The 13,246-nt window shown below is 36.3% G+C and overlaps 1 protein-coding gene across 6 annotated transcripts in view; it reads right to left on the reverse strand.

Annotated features, from left to right (window-relative positions):
• Positions 1-11,928: 11,928 nt before the first annotated feature.
• The window catches only part of LOC143880411 (E3 SUMO-protein ligase SIZ1-like), a 63,960-nt gene continuing 62,642 nt past the window's right edge, over positions 11,929-13,246 (reverse strand). For 5 of the 6 annotated variants that reach the window (XM_077383396.1, XM_077383399.1, XM_077383398.1 and 2 more), the window contains 2 exons: positions 12,327-12,710; positions 11,929-12,219 (listed from right to left, as the gene is read on the reverse strand). In XM_077383396.1, the coding sequence (XP_077239511.1) occupies positions 12,562-12,710 (149 nt within the window). In that variant the 3' untranslated portion in view covers positions 11,929-12,219; positions 12,327-12,561. The remainder of the gene's footprint in view (positions 12,220-12,326; positions 12,711-13,246) is intronic. The other variant, XM_077383397.1, reaches the window with a different exon arrangement.

A 13,246-nucleotide genomic window follows, 5' to 3' on the forward strand; every position in this document is an offset into this window, starting at 1 on the left:
TTTCCCTCATGGACATTGGGCTCATTTTTAACAAATTGTCATGGAGTGTTTGTTTTTCTTGCAAATCATCTTGTCATGCTTTCAATAGGGATGACTCTTTAGGTTTTGTGATTCTATAACACGATGTGACAATAAAACTCTAACAAGAATGACATTAGAGGCAAATGATATTAACATCCATCTCTAATTATTCCACCCCATATTTTTTGAGTCCAAAATCCTCAACTTGAATACTACAAATCCTAAATATTAGTGAAATAAATAAGTAATACATCGATTACAAAACATTATATAGGAAATCATTAAGTGCATATTTGGAAAATTTAATCCATGGAATATTCATGGCCCAACTTATTGGGAAAGTTGTTTTGTTTCCCACTGTAGATTGTTTCTTGATGCAACTGTTAGAGATTTTCAAAATAATATTGGAAAATTAAATGAAATTCCATAAATTCTTTTTAATATAGAAAAACAAATTTCAAACAGGGCCGGTCGACCGCTGGTGCTCGGTCGATCGCGGATTGGTTACTGGAAACATAAACAATTTCCAGAAAGGTATGGTCGATCGACCACGGTAGCCCCGGTCGACCGCGGTTCTTTGAATCGATAAAAAATAAAATGTCCAAAAGCCTATCAGCGGGCAACCGCGGATGTTTGAAAATGAATCCGTTGGGAGAAAATGTACATGGCTTTTCACTTCCTTTTTTCAAACTTCTTTCATGTCTTTTGTTTCCCAACAGTCATAGATGATTTTCAAATACAAGGGACACTTTGTGTATGATCCAAAACACTTAAATCGCAAAGAGTTACGATCGAATGGTCATTATTCAAACCAATCCAAGAGATGTCTTGAAGGGATGTTTCTCTCAATGAAAAGACATCAAATGTTGTATAAAAAGAACATTAATCTGTCTTTTCAGAGTTAATTATTGCTGTACTTTTCTTTCTCTCTAGCAATCTCCTACTTTCTTGTTTTTCAAGATAAGTTTTTCATAAAACAATGCATGAAAGACTGTTTTGTGCAGAAACAGTTTTAGTGTTTTTCTCTAAGGCTTGAAGTTCTTAAAATGTGTTTTGGGTTTGATTCCGCTTGTGCAAAGCGTCATCAAATATTTGTAGGATCTTCCTACAAGGCTTCATTGTATCTTGGAGGCAATTCACAGATCCCCTTTGCAAACAACTTGTGGGGGCGAAATTTGTCTTAAGGAAAGCGATTACGTGCCTTGAAGCAACTCTACAGAATTCTATCTTCTCAACATTCCCACCAACAATCTTAAGACAAATTTTCATTGTTTCTGAGTGCTTCAATGGCGTTGTTTTCGATTCGTCAAATGACCCAAGACTTTGTCAAACTTGAATATTTTGACAAAGGGAATTTCAAGCGGTGGCAAAAGAAGTTGCACTTCATTCTCACTTCACTCAAAGTGGTCAGTGTTCTCACAACCCCAAAGCCAGTGACAGTTGAAAATGAGACTCTAGCTCAGGCTCATGCAAGGCTGAAATGGGAACAAGACGACTACATTTGCAAATGGCACATTCTAGGCACTATGTCGGATACACTTTTCAACATATATCAAAGCATGGGATCGGCAAGTGATATTTTGACTGCACTTGAAACCAAGTACATAGCAGAAGATGCAAGTAGTAAGAAGTTTATTGTAAGTCATTTCTTGAATTTTCGCATGGTAGATGATCGGTCAGTCATTGATCAATTGCATGAAAATCAACATATAATAAGTCAAATACATTTGCAAGGTATTCTTCTCGATAATTCTTTCGTTGCACCTTCGATAATTGACAAACTTCCACCAACTAAGAAAGACTTTAGAAAAATTCTCAAGCACAAGAAAGATGAAATGTTTCTTGAAAACTTGGCTCAATGCCTCTGGATTGAAGAAAAGTTAAAGATAAGAGACAACAAAGAAAAGCATGAACCTCTATCCTCTAAAATTCATTTGGTAAAAAATGTCAAGGACTCTAACCAACAAAGGAAAGGCAATCGGAAGAGAAACAAGAATAAAAAAAAAAGTTCAATAAGAACAAGAAAAGAAAAGGGGCTTGTTTCAATTGTGGCAAACCTGGCCATCACAAGAGTGAGTGTCGACTTCTTAACTTAAAAATAAGAATTTGGGTGCACCAACAGACAAAGAAAAGTTTGTGGCTATGATTTCAGAGGCTAATGTCCTTGAAGATGACAATGATTGGTGGATTGACTCGGGTGCGACGAGACATGTCTGTAAAGACAGGAATCTATTTTCATCTTATGAGATAGTTGAAAATGGAAGTGTGCTCTACATGGGCAATTCGTCGACATCGGAAGTCAAAGGATGAGGAAAGGTGGAACTTGAATTCACATATGAAAAATGTCTCACTCTAACTGATGCCTATCATTTAACAGAAGTTAGAAAGAACTTAGTGTCTCGAAGCATTCTTAACAAGAATGGTTTCAAACTTGTGTTTGAATCTGACAAATTTACTCTTTTTAAAAGGGGTACCTTTGTTGGGAAGGGATATATATGTATGAAGGAATGTTCAAGTTGAATATTAATAAAGTGAATGTCTTTATTTATATTGTTGAATCTTCTTTATCATTATGACATAGTCACTTAGGACATGTTAATACTAGAATAATGGATGATATGGTTAAGTTAGAATTGATTCCTAAATATCAACATGACTTGGTAGACAAATGCAAAATATGCATGCAAACTAAGATCGTAACAAAGTCATTTCCTAAGGTATATAAGAATAATAACTTGTTAGATCTAGTTCATAGTGACGTGTGTGATATACATAGTGTTAGGGGTGAGCATTATTCGGTTAAAACCGAATAACCGAACTGAATTGGTCGGTTCAGTTCAGTTTTTTTCTTTTCGGTTCAGTTTCGGTTTTTTTTTTTTTTTTGAAAATTCGGTTATTCGGTTTCGGTTTTCTCAAAAAAATAAATTCGGTTAACCGAAATTATGGATGAAAACCTTTTTTTTCCAAAAAAAGTGCTATATGTGCACTCCACAGAATGATCAAAACCGTCCATTTGATTGATCACAACTTAATTAGGTTGTGCTCAAAAAATCATTTCGATCGGATGATCCTAGCCCTCCGATCCAAACCGAGATTTTGATTTTTTTTCCCTCTTTTTCTCCCACAATTTAGTTATTCGGTTACCGAATAACCGAGTTTTTATTCGGTTTGGTTTCGGTTCGGTTTCGGATAATTTCGGTAACCGAAATTATTTCGGTTACCAAATTTCAGTCTATTCGGTTCGGTTTAAACCGAATAACCACCCCTACATATTTTTGAGTCCAAAAATCCTCAACTTGAATACTACAAATCCTAAATATTAGTGAAATAAATAAGTAATACATCGATTACAAAACATTATATAGGAAATCATTAAGTGCATATTTGGAAAAATTAATCCATGGAATATTCATGGCCCAACTTATTGGGAAAGTTGTTTTGTTTCCCACTGTAGATTGTTTCTTGATGCAACTGTTAGAGATTTTCAAAATAATATTGGAAAATTAAATGAAATTCCATCAATTCTTTTTAATATAGAAAAACAAATTTCAAACAGGGCCGGTCGACCGCTGGTGCTCGGTCGATCGCGGATTGGTTACTGGAAACATAAACAATTTCCAGAAAGGTATGGCCGATCGACCACGATAGCCCCGGTCGACCGTGGTTCTTTGAATTGATAAAAAATAAAATGTCCAGAAGCCTATGCGGGCAACCGCGGATGTTTGAAAATGAATCCGTTGGGAGAAAATGTACATGGCTTTTCACTTCCGTTTTTCAAACTTCTTTCATGTCTTTTGTTTCCCAACAGTCATAGATGATTTTCAAATACAAGGGACACTTTGTGTATGATCCAAAACACTTAAATCGCAAAGAGTTGTGATCGAATGGTCATTATTCAAACCAATCCAAGAGATGTCTTGAAGGGATGTTTCTCCCAATGAAAAGACATCAAATGCTATATAAAAAGAACATTAATCTGTCTTTTCAGAGTTAATTATTGCTGTACTTTTCTTTCTCTCTAGCAATCTCCTACTTTCTTGTTTTTCAAGATAAATTTTTCATAAAACAATGCATGAAAGACTGTTTTCTGCAGAAACAGTTTTAGTGTTTTTCTCTAAGGCTTGAAGTTCTTAAAATGTGTTTTGGGTTTGATTCCGCTTGTGCAAAGCGTCATCAAACATTTGTAGGATCTTCCTACTAGGCTTCATTGTATATTGGAGGCAATTCGCAGATCCCCTTTGCACACAACTTGTGGGGGCGAAATTTGTCTTAAGGAAAGCGATTACGCGCCTTGAAGCAACTCTACAGAATTCTATCTTCTCAACATTCCCACCAACAATCTTAAGACAAATTTTCATTGTTTCTGAGTGCTTCAATGGCGTTGTTTTCGATTCGTCAAATGACCCAAGACTTTGTCAAACTTGAATGTTTTGACAAAGGGAATTTCAAGCGGTGGCAGAAGAAGTTGCACTTCATTCTCACTTCACTCAAAGTGGTCCGTGTTCTCACAACCCCAAAGCCGGTGACAGTTGAAAATGAGACTCTAGCTCAGGCTCATGCAAGGCTGAAATGGGAACAAGACGACTACATTTGCAAATGGCACATTCTAGGCGCTATGTCGGATACACTTTTCAACATATATCAAAGCATGGGATCGGCAAGTGAGATTTTGACTGCACTTGAAACCAAGTACATAGCAGAAGATGCAAGTAGTAAGAAGTTTATTGTAAGTCATTTCTTGAATTTTCGCGTGGTAGATGATAGGTCAGTCATTGATCAATTGCATGAAATTCAACATATAGTAAGTCAAATACATTTGCAAGGCATTCTTCTCGATGATTCTTTCATTGCACCTTCGATAATTGACAAACTTCCACCAACTTGGAAAGACTTTAGAAAAATTCTCAAGCACAAGAAAGATGAAATGTCTCTTGAAAACTTGGCTCAATGCCTCAAATTTAAGAAGAGTTAAAGATAAGAGACAACAAAGAAAAGCATGAACCTCTATCCTCTAAAATTCATTTGGTAAAAAATGTCAAGGACTCGAACCAACAAAGGAAAGGCAATCGGAAGAGAAACAAGAATCCAAAAAAAAGTTCAATAAGAACAAGAAAAGAAAAGGGGCTTGTTTCAATTGTGGCAAACCTGGCCATCACAAGAGTGAGTGTCGACTTCTTATCTTAAAAATAAGAATTTGGGTGCACTAACAGACAAAGAAAAGTTTGTGGCCATGATTTCAGAGGCTAATGTCCTTGAAGATGACAATGATTGGTGGATTGACTCGGGTGCGACGAGACATGTCTGTAAAGACAGAAATCTATTTTCATCTTATGAGCTAGTTGAAAATGGAAGTGTGCTCTACATGGGCAATTCGTCGACATCGGAAGTCAAAGGATGATGAAAGGTGGAACTTGAATTCACATATGAAAAATGTCTCACTCTAACTGATGCCTATCATTTAACAGAAGTTAGAAAGAACTTAGTGTCTGGAAGCATTTTTAACAAGAATGGTTTCAAACTTGTGTTTGAATCTGACAAATTTATTCTTTTTAAAGGGGGTACCTTTGTTGGGAAGGGATATATGTATGAAGGAATGTTCAAGTTGAATATTAATAAAGTGAATGTCTTTGCTTATATTGTTAAACTTCTTTATCATTATGGCATAGTCGCTTAGGACATGTTAATACTAGAATAATGGATGATATGGTTAAGTTAGAATTGATTCCTAAATATCAACATGACTTGGTAGACAAATGCAAGATATGCATGCAAACTAAGATCGTAACAAAGTCATTTCCTAAGGTATATAGGAATGATAACTTGTTAGATCTAGTTCATAGTGACGTGCGTGATATAAATAGTGTTAGGGGTGAGCATTATTCGATTAAAACCGAATAACCGAACCGAATTGGTCGGTTCAGTTCAGTTTTTTTCTTTTTGGTTCAGTTACGGTTTTTTTTTTTTTTTTGGAAATTCAATTATTCGGTTTCGGTTTTCTCAAAAAAAAAATTTAGTTAACCGAAATTATGGATGAAAATCTTTTTTTTCCAAAAAAAGTGCTATATGTGCACTCTGCAGGATGATGAAACCGTCCATTTGATTGATCACAACTTAATTAGGTTGTGCTCAAAAAATCATTTCGATCGGATGATCCTAGCCCTCCGATCCAAACCGAGATTTTGATTTTTTCCCTCCTTTTCTCCCACAATTTAGTTATTCGGTTACCGAATAACCGAGTTTTTATTCAGTTCGGTTTAAACCGAATAACCACCCCTACATAGTGTCCCCACTAGAGGAGGCAAAAAGTACTTTGTCACTTTCATTGATGACTATTCCAAGTACTGTTATGTATATCTCCTTAGTCACAAAAATGAGATTTTAGAAAAGTTTAAAGTATATAAAACTGAAGTAGAAAACAAATGTGGATCAAAGATTAAGTGCCTAAGATCCGATAGGGGTGGTGAATATTACTTTCCTAGTTTTTGTGAATCGAAAGGCATTATTCATGGGACTACCACCCCTTATACTCCACAACAAAATGGAGTAGCTGAAAGGAAGAATATGACTTTAATTGAAATGGTAAATGCAATGCTTGTAAATTCTAGTTTAAACAAGAGTTTTTTTGGTGAAGCCTTACTTACGGCTTGTCACATCTTGAATAGAGTTTCAAGCAAGAAGTCTAATCTAACCCCTTATGAGTTTTGGAAGAAAAGAAAACCAAACTTAAGTTATCTTAAAGTTTGGGGCTGTAGGGCCATAGTTAAAGTCCCTAAGCCTAAGTTAACAAAGTTTGGAGAGAAAGGTATTGAATGTATCTTCTTAGGATATGCCATTCATAGTACGGCCTATAGGTTTCTAGTTATAGAACCTAATGATTTTCTTGAGGTAAACTCTATAATTGAGTCAAGGGATGCTATTTTCTATGAAAATAGATTTACTTCTATTCTAAAAGAAGTTGAGGCTAGTACTTCCATGGATCCCTCTTTAGAACTTCAAAACGAAGTTAGTGAAACTAGTAAAATAAGAAGTAAAAGAGATCGAAAAGAAAAGAGTTTTGGTCCTAACTTTGTTACCTATCTAGCAGAAGGAACAAGAGAAAAACTCCATACTTCGATCATGTTAGACATAAACATAGAAAGTGACCCTCAAACCTATGGAGAAGCCATAAAGTCACAAGATGCAGCTTTTTTTAAAGAAGTTATTAACGACGAAATGGATTCTATCATGAGTAATAAGACTTTGATTTTGGTTGACCTACCACCTGGGTCAAAACCAATAGGTTGTAAGTGGATCTTCAAGAAGAAGATGAGAGTGGATGGATCAATAGAGAAGTTTAAGGCAAGACTAGTTGCCAAAGGGTGTACACAAAAATCCGATATTGATTACTTTGACACATATGCGCCAGTTGCTAGGATTTCTACCAATAGAGTCTCGATAACTCTTGCTTCCATCTACAAACTTCATATATACCAAATGGATGTTAAAATTGTATTCTTGAATGGTGATTTGGGTGAAGAAGTATACATGGAACAACCAGAAGGTTTCGTATTATCATGATAAGAGCATAAGGTTTGTAAACCAATCAAATCTTTATATGGCCGTAAGCAAGCCCCTAAACAATGGCATGAAAGATTTGATAAAGTTTTGTTGTCAAATGGCTATAGAATACATGAGTCAGATAAATATATTTAGAGTAAATTCGAAGGTAATAAAGGTGTTATAATATGTTTATATGTTGATGACATGTTAATATTTAGTACAGATATTGAATATATTCAAAGTACTAAATCATTTTTGTCTCAAAACTTTGATATGAAAGACATGGGTGAAGCAGATGTAATCTTAGGAATAACAGTCATAAGGAATGGCAATGGTATGATTCTAACACAATCTCATTACATAGAAAAGGTGCTCAAAAGGTTTAATCATTTTGAGTGTTCACCTGCTTTAACACTTTTTGATCCAAGTGGGAGACTATATCCTAATCATGGTATGATTATTTCCCAACTAGAGTATGCTAGTGCTATTGGTGGTCTCATGTATGCTATGACATGTACGAGACCAGACATAGCATTTGTAGTAGGTAAACTTAGTAGGTTTACCAGTAGTCCTGGTTTTGCACATTGGAATGCAATATATAGAGTATTTAGATACTTAAAGAGGACTATGGAATATGGTTTATGTTATAGTGGGTATCCAACAGTGATAGAAGGATACACTGATGCAAATTGGATCAGTAAGCGTATAGACCATACTACAACCAGTGGGTGGATTTTCACTCTTTGTGGTGGAGTTGTCTCCTGGGCCTCTAAAAAGCTACATGTATAACTACTTCTACTATGGAAGCAGAATTTATAGCCTTGGCTACATGTTGTAAAGAAGTAGAATGGCTTAGGAATTCATTATTGAAAATTTTGTTATGGCCTAAACTAATGCCATCGATTTATATCCATTGTGATAGTCAGGCCACACTATCAAGGGCATATAATCATGTTTATAATGGTAAGTCCAGACATATAGGACTTAGACATAGTACTATAAGAGAGTTACTAACCAATGGGGTTGTAACTATTGATTTTTGTGAGATCAAGCCGAAATTTGGTTGATCATCTGACTAAAGCTCTTGCAAAAGATTTGATGTGTGAAACATCAATAGGGATGGGGTTAAAGCCATTACCCAATAATCACCAATGATGGAACCTCAACTCAACACTTGAATAAACATCAAGTCTTGAGTTCAATAAGTCCAAATACATCATATGGACTGATTGCAAGCACTATAATATACGTTATTTTCATTCCAAGGTAAAGTACTTGGTACCTGTAATGTTTTCAAGGGTAAGGAGAGCAAATGGGCTCTTAATAGACTTATAACATAGTGTTTGAGTGTTTTAGTTACAATGACACTTTTAATAAGTCTACCTATGTGAGTGTGAGAGTGGTGTCGCTTCCTATAAGACTTGGCTAGTCTCTAGAGCACTCATAAAATCAAGATATAGACGCAAGGCCAATACATGTGTCGGCTATTAGAAACTATCCATATCTTATGTGTGAAGATATGTCCGGTTAACCAAATAGAATAGCTAGTTCAAAGTCACGTCTACTATGCAATTCTGGCTAACTTTGATCTGTTTTCACTAAGTGAAGGTTTAAATCGAGAGATACCTTCATTTATGCATAAGGTTTCCAAGCCTGATTAGAAAGCTATTTTCATTTTGAAAATGGTGGGAGATTGTTAGAGATTTTCAAAATAATATTGGAAAATTAAATGAATTTTCATAAGTTATTTTTAATATAGAAAAACAAATTTCAAACAGGGTCGGTCGACCGCGGATTGGTTACTGAAAACATAAACAATTTCCAGAAAGGTATGGCCGGTCGACCACGGTAGCCCCGGTCGACTACGGTTCTTTGGATCGATAAAAGATAAACTGTTCAAAAGCCTATCGGCGGGCGACCGCGGATACTTTGTGTATGATAAAAAATACTTAAATCGCAAAGAGTTGCGATCGAAAGGTTATTATTCAAACCAATCCAAGAGATGTCTTGAAGGGATGTTTCTCTCAATGAAAAGACATCAAATGCTCTATAAAAAGTGCATTAATCTGTCTTTTTAGAGTTAGTTGTTGCTGTATTTTTCTCTCTCTAACAATCTCTTACTTTCATGTTTCTCAAGATAAGTTTTTCATAAAACAATGCATTAAAGACTGTTTTCTGCAGAAATAGTTTTAGTGTTTTTCTCTGAGGCTTGAAGTTCTTAAAATGTGTTTTGGGTTTGATTCCGCTTGTGCAAGGCGTCATCAAACATTTGTAGGATCTTCCTACAAGGCTAGGATCTTTTCCCTTCTATGTTGGTCTCCATTATTTACGCCGGCGTACCCATGAATTCTGCTGGCGTACCCCATTATTTACGCCGGCATACCCATTATTTCTCTTTTCGCTTAAAATCTTTCCCTTCTCTTTTGGTCTTCATTATTTACGCCGGCTTACCCCATTATTTAAGCTTTCTGCCGGCGTACCCCATTATTTCCACCGGCGTACCCATTATTTCTCTGCTAGCTTAGAATTTTTTCCCTTCTCTGTTGGTCTCCATTATTTACGCTAGAGTACTCGATTACTTACGCCGGCGTACCAATGAATTCTGCCGGCGTACACCCTATTTTCGCCGAGCGTACCCATTATTTCTCTTTTGGCTTAGAATATTTTCCCTTCTCTTTTGGTCCTCATTATTTATGCAGGCTTGCCCCATTATTTACGCTTTCCGCCGGTGTACACCTTATTTCCGCTTACACCCTATTTCCGTCAGCGTACCCCTTAATATTCCGGCTGCGTACTCCTGAATCCAGCGGCGTTCTCAGCCAAAAGAGACGTGAGAAATAATAAAATATTCAATAACATCATCGTTCTAAGCCAAAAGAGGCGTATTAAATAACATTTTAGTTATAAACCAAAACAGAAGTAAGTGCCAAAAGAGAAGTGAAAAGATAGAAACGAACCCAAAGCCAAAAGAGACGTATTCAATAACGTTACCATTCTAAGCCAAAAGAGAAGTGAAAAAAGATAATGATTGACTTTGGGTTATCAGCGTTCCAAAAAGTTTTTTAACACGTGTCAAACATTCATCCGTCTCTAGTTATTTACGATGGCCAAGATAGAAACGAACCCAAGGTTTTTCGGTTCAATTACGCAATCAAGCAAACCAAAAGAAGCCTCATGAAGCGCCCCAATTTAATAGGCAGTAATGAAAAAGAAAGTTGAATGACGTTTTTGTCAATGTCAGAAGGGTATCAAGGTCTTTTTTCCAACCCGATTTTGAATATTAGCCTTTTTTGTTCTTGTTTTAAAAGGTGCCTTCAATCCGTAATTACTCCAAACCTTCATTCCGTACTTTTCTCCCAATTATAAAAACACGGTCATGCGGATATCAGTCCCCTAAAAATCATAAAAAATTACCCCAAAACCAAAACCCAAAAAGTGAAAAATCAAAGGTACACTAGCGGAAACTAAAAGAAAATTATGCCTAATCATAGAAGAGAAATGATAACAGAGTCCATAAAGTAATATAGAAAAATCACCCCTACAACATAACATTTTTTGGGCATTGTTTTAAGGAATTTACTAGCATCCATCGCAAAAGGCATTTTGCGGATGGCCTGTTGCATGTGAGAACTGCCACCTCATGAATGAGGACAAAATCTGCTGAAAAGTGAGCCTGTTTGGCTTCTCTCGCATGCATCAAGCCATCTACGAAATGCCTTCTGCGATGGACGCTAGCAAATCCCTTGTTTTTAAATAGAATTACTTCTCTCTGACTTCGTATTTGGTTCAGTTTATGTTCGGGGAAAGGCAGAAGCAGTGGGAGGGTCTTTCTTTGATTGGGTCTAAATATCCATATGCTTAAATTGCTTGTTGTATATAAAGTGAACTCTTCTTTTCCAGCTTTGCCAAAATTAGCTGATTTCTAATAGACGGTTGAGGAGCCTGAAGAACAAGCAAGCCATCATCCTCACTCCCACAGTATTCATAGCCACTTCTGATGCTAGGTTTATGATAAATTTTATAATGTAATGAATATTTTCAGGGCATAGTACTGGTGTGCAACATATCCATTGTAAAATTTTACTCGCATCACCACCATCATTCACATCCTTGTCACACACCAGTCCGGCTATCCGACCATCAAAATGTTAAAACCCCATTGAATTCTTATCAAGTCTTGTGTGAGTAAGCTTTTCTTCTGTAAGTGTACACATGACATGCACCATAATATCATTTGGAGTCTGAGAAAAATCTTGTCATCGGTCTTGGCATGTAAGCTATTGAAATGCAATATGCTTCAATTTTTCTTGCTCATTCCCATGAACACAGCATAAAACAGGAAACCATTTTCCAAGAAGGCAATACCAATTGTGATATAATGGATTGATGGATTGCTCAAACTCAAAGGAACAAGAATACTTAACTTTTACAAAACTACTCTCTAACCAACACCTGAAACCACAAAAAGAAGAGAAGAAAACTACACAAGATAAATATAGTACAGAAAGCCTTCCCACCCACTATACTTTGGCTTACACCTATATTTTGGGATGGCTTTTACATTTCTCCCGCTAATAATTCTCTTCTTTTTTTTCTCTATTGTACAATCCTATAGCAGCCAGGACCACACCAGACCTGCATTATATATCAGATTATAACCTGGTATGATAGAAAAACAGCGGAGTTAGATTGTTTAACATCCACACAAGACAAAAAGAGACGCTAAAACTATGTTTATTACACTAATTCTACTGCTTCGAGCTCACCATTGTGAAGGCAAAATCTTCCAGGCTTGCATATGACTGGAGCTCCCTTTTCACTAACGGTGGGGAGATAAGATATCTGGTCTTTTTAACATCGAAAAACAGGCACCGACAAGGGAATAAGGATGAAAGAAGTGATCACCTTAGAATTTCCGAGTGGCATGCGAGGGTGGGGACTGGATTCTCCCTTTTTAAATAAATAGAGTATCTAACCCATGCAACAACTACACTTCATTGCTTACTCGGAATCTGTATCTATAGAAAGATACAATCGTGGCGGCCGCGCAGAGCGTGGCTGTCGAGGATGTGAGAAAGGACCTTCAGACCTTTGTTTCTTTGAGGCTGCCTTGTCAGATCTATCATCATTCATGCTAAGCAGCAAAGAAGCTGCATTTGCAAAAAAAGAAGAAAAAAAAAGAAGGCATGCATTAGAAATTGAGTCCGAAGAATCTTCACTGGAAAAGTAAAAAAGCGATGGTTAAATCTCAGGGAATCTAAGGGATACTTTGAATGATTGGTCTCTCATAGAAACTCACAAACCAATCATGTTTCATTCATAGACACCGGACCGATTGGTGCATTTAGTGTGACGAGATTTGATGAGACCCAATTGCGAACCATATATTCAAGCTCAAAAAGAGGTTTTAACGAAAGATTGATGTAGTACACACATAAAAGCAATTCCGGAACCTCATTATTGGTGAATCACATCACAGTTTGATCTGGATCAGACGATGATGAGTCCACCTGCTTGAAGCCCAGAGCACCAAACCTTATCAACATCCAGAAAAGAATTTTTTTCCCCATGCAATTACGACTTCCAATATCAGTTTATATCACCAGGTTCAAATATAACACCCTTAGGTACTAGTAAACTAGTAAGAAAATATGCTCATGAAATTACCATATAGCAAAACTACTGA

This window comes from Tasmannia lanceolata, unplaced genomic scaffold, assembly GCF_043159265.1.
Source record: "Tasmannia lanceolata isolate RefF3 unplaced genomic scaffold, GAP_Taslan_0.1 ptg000006l, whole genome shotgun sequence".
In the NCBI taxonomy this organism is placed as follows: Eukaryota; Viridiplantae; Streptophyta; class Magnoliopsida; order Canellales; family Winteraceae; genus Tasmannia; species Tasmannia lanceolata.